This window comes from Nansenia antarctica, assembly GCF_963989245.1.
Source record: "Nansenia antarctica genome assembly, chromosome: 15".
Classification (NCBI taxonomy): Eukaryota; Metazoa; Chordata; class Actinopteri; order Argentiniformes; family Microstomatidae; genus Nansenia; species Nansenia antarctica.
In genome coordinates, this window is record NC_137685.1 from 27,394,234 (window position 1) to 27,403,092 (window position 8,859).

The window sequence follows — 8,859 nt, forward strand, 5'->3', positions numbered from 1 at the left end:
TTACTGCATAGTTTGCAAACGAGTTTAACCCCTTGTTTGTGGTGCAACGCGGTTGAACGTGGTTCGTGGAGCTTCCTCTGGTGTTGTATGTGTGGACGTTGTTCACTTTTTGGAAGTATGTTGACAGGTACTTGGGTGTCTTTGTGGTGTAGCGTATCTTGAAGACCAGGCCCAGTGCAAGCTGCTGCACTCTGTCAACTACTCGTAGCCAATCAAGGCTCAAAAAATGAGCAGCGGTTAGATGTGTCCTAGGGTTGAGGCCTAGCAGAAGCCTAACCAGTTTATTTTGGGCTGTCTGGAGTCTTGTTTTATGGGCCTTTGTGGTTCTATAGTACCATGATGTTACGGCATAGTCGAAGTGACATTGAATGAGAGCTCCTGATAGGGTCCTCAGTGTGTTTTTACTGACAAGTGAGGATATCCTGTACAAGAATCTAGTTCTATGGTTCACTTTTTTGATTACTTTTGCTGCCATTTTATCTCCGGAAAGATTTGCCTCTAAGATGGAGCCCAGGTATGTAATATCCTCTTTTCTTGTGATATTAATGTTACCCACTTTTATTTTAAAATGTTCAGCCTTTCTGAGTTTAGATGGGGATCCGTATAGGATGGTTTCAGTTTTACCTAGGTGTATTGATAGTTTATTGTCAGCTAGCCAGATGCAGATTCTACTCAGTTCAGTGCTTAGCGCTTTTTCCACCTGCAATATGTCCCTGTCAGAGACCAGGCTCAATGGAATACAGTCATGACCAAATGTAATACGCTGCGCTCAAATGTAATACACATTGATTTTATTTTGGCACAAATATGCCGTATTTTTGCATTGTATTTAGTGTTACACGTGTATTGCATTCCGATGTGTGTATTGCATTCCGATGTGTGTATTGCATTTGAATGTGGCACGATCCACTCTCCATAGTTATAGGCCTAAAGAAAAAAAAATAAAAAAATGTTGGTGTTATGTTAAGATGTGTTAATATGTGTTAAGTTGATGTTAAGTGATGTATTTCACTGAAATTAAACTTTTAAATTCAGTTCTGAAAATGTTCATCTTTAAAAAAAAAAAATACATTAAAATAACATAGGGACAACCAACCCCATAGTGTGTGACAACCAACCCCACAATGGGGATGGTTGTCACAAGTGCACAACACGTATTTGACGGTCCACATCTTCTGAACAGAATAATCTTAAGGAGAGTAAGGGCACTCCATTACTACCTGACACTTCAGACTTCCTTTACACGGGAAATGGAATTTATAAAGGATACAGTTTGTGAGGGATTCAAATAACAGTAAAAAGTGTGACGACCAACCCCGTCCTCCCCTAGACCTTTTTGAGGCAAAATCTAGGTTTACCATTTGTGCCAGCTATGAATTGTTAAAGACCACCTCGGATGTGTTTTAACAGCACTTAGCATTTAACCAAGGTCAGAATGGGACGAAAGAAGGCCTAATCAACTTCAATCCAATATTGTTGATTGCAATTCTGTCATTAAACAGGCGACTTTCAGGGTGGCTGATCGTAGTGACCTGTGCATCACATCCACCGGCGATTTTCCTGAAGTGTTGGACCTTAAGTATGGAGACCAATACAACAAATGGATTCAATGGAATAAAAGTTGGTGTTGTCCTTCGCCTCATCTAGGCCTAATGCTTGTAGAGCTATAACCTGTCGCAACAACAACACGTATTGTTGTATCCTCCCTTGCCTTACTTACCCGAAAGGTGATGAACAATTCACACCTTAGATATGATAGGCATATCCTCGGACTTCTCTATTCTGATACCATTTAATTGTTGCATTTATTAGGATTCAGGGAGTGAGGAGTGTCAAGGAGTGACATGGTGGGATTGCCATGGAAACTGGGGCATCATCCCAAAGATATGCATCATTTATACAATTGCCTCCTCTGAGCTCCTTTCACTGACATTATTCACTGACATTATTCACTACATTGCCAATTGTTGTTGTTGTTAGTTGTGTTAGGGAGTGCAAGATCAAATGACAATTAAACCATAATGGAAGATAATCATATAAAACAAGAAATCTAAAGGGTAGTAGGTTGTATTCATTTAGGTTGTTTATTGGATTATTGTAGAGTAGGCCTATTGTGTTCTAAAATTAGTGTACATCTGTAAACATAACATCACAGATATTTTATTAAACAAATAAGTTAAATCTTAATTTTATTAAGACTTATTTTGTATTATTCATATTATTATTTTTATTTTTATTTTTTTGTATTAGGCCTATTATTTTATATTTCTTTTTACAAAGCAAGTGGTTATGTTTACATCAAATCGATTTGGCAAAGATGCGGATAGGCTCACACTGCCTCTGCTGGCAGGCGACTCTTTTGACAGCATTTGGGGCTTTTAAGTAAGGGTGTTTAGAATAAAGCCGGAAAATAACTTTTAATTAATCCACAGTGTATCAAGGAGCCAATTAGTTGCGTGATACAACATTGACAATATCAGACTATACATGTATTAAAAGTTCGTGCTTTTAATTCATTCTGCAGTACAGTTTAAATTCAGGCGCAACACATTCGGGGTCCTTCATGCTGAAGCTACGCAGTCGTTTGGGCAGAATGGCGTCTCGAGCAGAACCCGGAACATGGCAGGTCAGATTAACCCAACTGTATTAATGATATTATAATATGAGCAAACACACATTAATGTATGAAATATCTCTGTTCGTATCGTTACAAACCCCTGGCTTAGTTAGCAGGGTCCTCAGACGTGTTCACTAGCTACATGCTAAGCTAACGGACTGTGACGTCACCAGCCAGGCTAACCAGCTAAGCTAAGCTAGCCAGGACAGTTGATCAGCTAACAGGCTTGTTACTGCGTTGTGAAAACAGTACTCTGTGTTAACACGATTGTTGCCACTGTTTGATGAAATGCTAGCTAACTTTGTTTTCTAATAGTGGCTAGTGGGCTAGGTCGGCCACTAGCACTAGCCTGGCTAAGCTAGCTAAAATGCTAGCTTAGTTCTAAATGCCTGGCTGTCTCACTAACCCAGCTACCTGCCTGCTCTCACTAACCCAGCTACCTGCCTGCTCTCACTAACCCAGCTACCTACCTGCTCTCAGACTAACCCAGCTACCTGCCTGCTCTCACTAACCCAGCTACCTACCTGCTCTCACTAACCCAGCTACCTGCCTGCTCTCACTAACCCAGCTACCTGCCTGCTCTCACTAACCCAGCTACCTGCCTGCTCTCACTAACCCAGCTACCTGCCTGCTCTCACTAACCCAGCTACCTGCCTGCTCTCACTAACCCAGCTACCTGCCTGCTCTCACTAACCCAGCTACCTGCCTGCTCTCACTAACCCAGCTACCTGCCTGCTCTCAGACTAACCCAGCTACCTGCCTGCTCTCACTAACCCAGCTACCTGCCTGCTCTCAGACTAACCCAGCTACCTGCCTGCTCTCAGACTAACCCAGCTACCTACCTGCTCTCAGAGTAGAAAGCGTTATATTCAATTTAGTATACGTTTTTCTTTTTAATCAAAAGCGACTCAGACTTCAGTATGTTAGTTATTTCTTGTGTAGGTTTATGAACCCCGGCAGTGAAACTCGAACCCACAACCTTTCCGTTGTTGTTGCCATGCGCTACCAGCTGTCTGGACTACACACAGGAGTTGGCTGGGAGAATGGTTTTGCTGTTTTAAATACACCACTAGCTAGTTGGTTTAGGATGGCCTTTCAGCAAAATGCAAGTTGGGTTTATGGTGTGCATCATTAGGCCTTACTGAGGTACCAAGTCTCACCTTTTATTTGATCCCTTCTGTCCTTTCAGGCCTGACCTGATGGTAACAAACCACAACCCGCTTCCACGTCGCTGCAGCGGTGGTTAGGATTCCCCTGCCTGTCTGTCTGTGTGTGTGTGTGTCTGTGTGTGTGTGTGTGTGTGTTTGTCTGTGTGTGTGTATGTGTGTGTCATTCCACCCAGCCCTTTGGCCACGTGACCGAGCTTGGTGTGCTTACCACCCACCTCCTCAGAGACAATGTACTGCCTGCAGTGGTTACTCCCTGTCCTCCTCATCCCCAAACCCCTGAACCCGGCCTTGTGGTTCAACCACTCCATGTTCATGGGCTTCTACCTGCTCAGCTTCCTTCTGGAGAGGAAGCCATGTACCATCTGTGCCTTAGTGTTCCTGGCGGCACTGGTCCTCATCTGCTACAGCTGCTGGGGGAACTGCTTCCTGTACCATTGCCACGACTCGACGCTGCCAGACTCAGCACACGACCCCAGTATTGTGGGAACCTAAGCGTTGCCCCCCCTACACTACACGAGGAGCACACAGACCCTGGACAGTCTGTCACGGCTGTCAATAAGACCCCTCACCCGAACCAGAGACTTGTGTGAGATGCTGAGAAACCTAGTCTCTGCCACCACTGGCCTCCCCTACCCTTCCCACCTCATCACCTTCACTACTTCGCCCAAGCCCTCCTCTTGTCTCTTGGTTTTGCGTGAATGGTACCCACCCCCCCCCCACACACACTACCCTGGACTCATCGGATCGAAACATTTGCATGGGTTGCCTTTAGAGTTTTTCATATGTCGTGTTAATACACATATATTTTAATTACAGAATGCTGAAAGTTTCCAAAAGGTAGAAAATATAATGTGTGTGACTGTGTGTGTGTGTGTATGTGAGTGATAGTATCGCTTGGTGTTGTTGTAAAAATGCTGACTTATCAGTATTTTTGTGTTAAGGTAGCAGAAAGGCGAAGGTGAATCTACTGTATACCTGTTTGAGTTCTTTGTGGATTTCCACAGCAGAAGAGTGTTGTTGAACCTGTAACGTTGGCACCTTCCACAGCAGTGCTCCACTGCTGTCACTGCTTTTAATTTAATAAAGTTCATCCTCTGAAGGTGTTTAAGTTGTTCTCACACTGAGCATGATGCCCTGGCCTTATGTGTTTTCTCTGTACTCACTCTCTGTAGGGATTTCACGTCGAACCACAGGTGTTATCCCATGTTCATCCCTCACACACTGTGTGTCTAAGTCTTTACATCCTCCTTGCTGTTCAGCAAGACCAAAAGTCTTTATTCGCTAGAAATAAACAATACTAATAACAGGGTTATTTTCAGGGCCTGTTCACAGTTTGATAAATGAGAGAATGTGATTGTTTGGAGAAGGTTTTCTGAAAGTCATCGAAATGTTAATTTATTTTTTTAATAACAGTGTACCGTCTGGACTGGAGGGTATTTGTATCTGAGGTGAACATTGGTTTTCATGTTGCAACAGGCTGTAAGAAATCCCCCAGCTCCAGCTCGTTAATGAGCTTTTGATCAAAAGGTTTTGGGTTATTTTTAACTCACCCGGTGTCATGTCCCACTGGGAAAGGTCACCATTTGAACTACTGGGCCCTTCAAAAATGTTCACAGTATTCTGCCCAGTCTGCTTTTGGAAATACCTTGAACATACCAGTAACTTGTTGGTTTCATTGTATGTTTATCTTCTACTCTGTGTTCTGTTTGGCTGCTGTAGCTGGTTAATGACACCTTTTTCCATTAAAAGAGATTAGATCATCAGCCTGGATATTAAATAGCATTTTTCAGCTTTCACACCTTTGTTTTAAGTTATTCACTGTATCTAACCTGTGTACGACGGAATGATTCACCGCTGCCCTACTTCCTGGACATTTCGGGTCACATGCGAAATGTATTTTAGTGCGAAAAGGCTGGTTGTACACAATATTCTATACATGTATTTACTTCAACTAAATGTGTTGTGTACATTTCATATTGATATTGGCAACATAGAATAAGATGAATTCATAAATATATATCCATAAATGTTTCATATCATAAAGAGCACTTAAAGATTAAATATAGTCTGTTCCTAAGACATTTGGGTATGGCACAATGTCATGCCTCTACATGAGGAAGACCGATAGTCCGGTCGGTATGTTTGACTGTGTCCTTTTGGCTCTGATCCAGCCAATGCAGTTTGGTAGAGCTGCCAGGAGAGGGGGTACATCCATACGGCTTCCACCTCTATAGTATTGTGATCTCAGTGTCCAAGTTCTGATATGCTTCCTCTTGCAGCTCACAGTAAATCTTATCCATTCTCTGAAATGCAACGTGGCCCTTTTTACCTAAAAGAAAAGAGAAAGCATTCTGTCTGTTATTTGTCTATGTGAGACAAAGCCTACCAAGAACATGACTGGAGAGGAACATTACTCTTGTTCTGCTTTAAATTAGAATTAGAATACAGCTAAATGATGTACCAGCTGGAGACACCTAGCAGTTTGATCACATATAAGTTTGTTTGTCTAACCTGCCAGGTCAATAATTACAATGCAGTTTCATGTAAATAAATGGAAGTGGTTTATGGAAGTATAAACTGAATGGTTACCGAAGGACAGCACCGTCTCTCTTGCTGCGCTGCGTAGATCCTCATCTAATGATCTCCACAACTCCGCCACCTGGTCAACGCTCTCTGTCGCCTGCCCAATAAAGGGGTTCAAAGGTCATAGCACACGGTTCCCGCGCTGGTCTTAAAAGTCTAAAATCCGGCAATGCGATTTATAAGGCCTAAAAAGGTTTTACATTTCAGTTATTAGGTCTAAAAAATGAGGTGCTAGGTATTACAAATTAGATAAGCTTGTCCTGCAAGGAAATCAGTCCGACCACATCTATATACACGGAAATGAAAATTTACTTTTGAGTAATTATGGGACTTATTTATTTTATATTCATTATCCCTCAAACTTTTTTGTCTGTATGGCAGTGAAATCCCTAATTTCATCACCTCGAGGATGACAAAAAGCTATCATATGGTGTCGCGAATAGGTCAAAAATTATATTTAAAGAGGTCTAAAAAAAGGTCTAAAAAGGTCTTAAACTTGACTTGTTGAAACTTGTCGGAACCCTGTAATATTAGCATGTTAACGTTTGTCACATCAGTCAAGCCTCCGGGTTACTACCTCCTCGAGACATTATCTCATAATCGAAACATCATCTACTTTACACATAATCCAAGCCCCAAAACATTTCACAGTACGACATCTGTAATCCATGCACAGCTCATCTTTGGCCAGTATCTTATTTTGAATTTGAAATGGCTGCCATTTGGGGGGTGGCTGCCTCAAATATGCCACAGAAGAATCCCAGTGAAATACAGCTATAGGAGAGAAAACCACAAGGCTAAAACAAACTAACAGGATTATAGCATCGGTTCATAATCTGCCAAGGTTTTGTACCACAATAATGTTGAGTTATTGAGTATAATGAGTGGAGAGACTGATGGAGGGAAATTCATCTGTGTACACTAAGCTTTGTGTTTGATTCTCACTGTGGCATGGAGGTACACCCTGAAGTCCAAATTGGCCCCTAGTATGGGCGATGCCCTAGACACTTGTGTCGATCTGAGAGGTTTGAGTCTAAATGATAAGTAGCACCACTTCTCCCTCTGATAGGCCAGCATACTGCCTCTCCTCACATCTGGTTTCTAGGGTAGTTGGGGCAGGGGCTTGGTTCGGGATTCAGGGAGTTTACAGGCAATCAGATCGTACAGTGGGCTCACACACACACTACCCACCCTGAGACACTTCAGGGCAAGACAGGCGGCTTGTTGGACCTGGACATCACTCTCCCTCAGTGCCTCCGTGTAATAGATGATCGCCTGGCATGATAAGGAAACAAAGCACATCTTGTAGCATCTGTCTTTAGTAGTAGTAGAAAACCATTATCATCCACAATGGGGAAATAGAAATACGTTTTGCAGTGAATCGTAGTCTAGGAGTAGTCTTTGAAATCCCAAAACACATTGCATTTTGTAAACAAGACTGTAATAAATCAGAAGTCACTGTGTATTCAGGGACGGTTTCCCGTCCCCTAGATCTTCTTTTTAGTCCAGGAGTAGATTTAAACTCGGCCTGGGAAACCTAAAGCCAGAGGACACGCCTCTCATCAGCATGAAACGGCAGCTCAGATAAATAACATAAATATCACATGTATATGCCTCTGGTGCAAGCTGCCCACTGGGGACTGGGATCGAAACCCGGTCTCGCCAGACCCGGATATGGCCGGGGCCCACGGGGAGCAGCATATTGGACGGCCGCTCCCGAGGGTGGTATAGGCTATTTCTGGATAAGGATCCGTCGCGCAACACCGCCCCCGTCTGGTGCCAGAATAACAGTGTTGGGCTCGAGGGGCCGGTAGCTAGTCTATCGGCTCTCTCATCTGGGCTGCCGGCCACGGGGTGCGCGTGCGGCCGATCCTACGCAATAGGCGACAGGGGATAATTGGACACTAGGTTGGGTATAATTGGATACTAAATTGGGTGAAAAAGGGATAAAATAAAATAAAAAAATATCAAATGGTTCTGAAGACTGATCATACTCTTCTCCTCCCTGCCGTACCTTGGTTCTGAGGACTGATCATACTCTTCTCCTCCCTGCCGTACCTTGGCTCTGAAGGCTTTACATCCCGCGGCTCTGCAGAGACAGTTGGCTGCAGCCTGTGCCACCTTGTGGTGGGCGTCGATCTGCAGGGCGGCCAGGAGGCGCAGGGTGGATCCCAGAGGCAGCAGCTCAGTGATGCGTCTCCCTCGCAGCTTCCTCAACGTCCTGCTCCGCTTAGGACTCTTCAGACACGACGCCAGATACACTGACGGGACCACGGAGAAGCACGTTCATAGTCATAATACTACTACTAATAATAATAATACATTAGACTTATATAGCGCTTTTCTAGACACTCAAAGACGCTTTACAAACTGAAAAGATCGAGTAGTGATGTAGTAATGCTGGGGACACATGGGAAGGGGAGAGGGTTAACTGGTGAAGGCAAGAAGTGGGTTTTGAGGTGGGGTTGGCAGGGTGTGGGCCTGTCGGAT

The 8,859-nt window shown here is 43.6% G+C and overlaps 2 protein-coding genes across 2 annotated transcripts in view; one reads left to right on the forward strand and one right to left on the reverse strand.

Moving 5' to 3' along the window:
* The first annotated feature begins 2,564 nt into the window (after window positions 1–2,564).
* Window positions 2,565–5,950, forward strand: blcap (bladder cancer associated protein). Its single transcript, XM_080545924.1, has 2 exons — window positions 2,565–2,626; window positions 3,807–5,950. The coding sequence occupies exon 2, from the start codon at window positions 4,015–4,017 to the stop codon at window positions 4,276–4,278; it is 264 nt and encodes an 87-aa protein (XP_080402050.1). The 5' UTR covers window positions 2,565–2,626; window positions 3,807–4,014; the 3' UTR covers window positions 4,279–5,950.
* A 27-nt stretch (window positions 5,951–5,977) lies between these two features.
* Window positions 5,978–8,859, reverse strand: part of ripor3 (RIPOR family member 3) — a gene marked incomplete at its 5' end in the record, with an annotated part of 32,859 nt that continues 29,977 nt past the window's right edge. Inside the window, 4 exons of the mRNA XM_080546122.1 lie at window positions 5,978–6,115; window positions 6,376–6,466; window positions 7,561–7,644; window positions 8,428–8,630. Coding sequence (XP_080402248.1) covers window positions 6,015–6,115; window positions 6,376–6,466; window positions 7,561–7,644; window positions 8,428–8,630 — 479 coding nt within the window. The 3' untranslated portion in view covers window positions 5,978–6,014. The remainder of the gene's footprint in view (window positions 6,116–6,375; window positions 6,467–7,560; window positions 7,645–8,427; window positions 8,631–8,859) is intronic.

Coding starts and splice junctions, on each gene's coding strand:
- blcap (XM_080545924.1), top strand. CDS start 4,015: ATGTACTGCCTGCAGTGGTTACTCCCTGTCCTCCTCATCCCCAAACCC.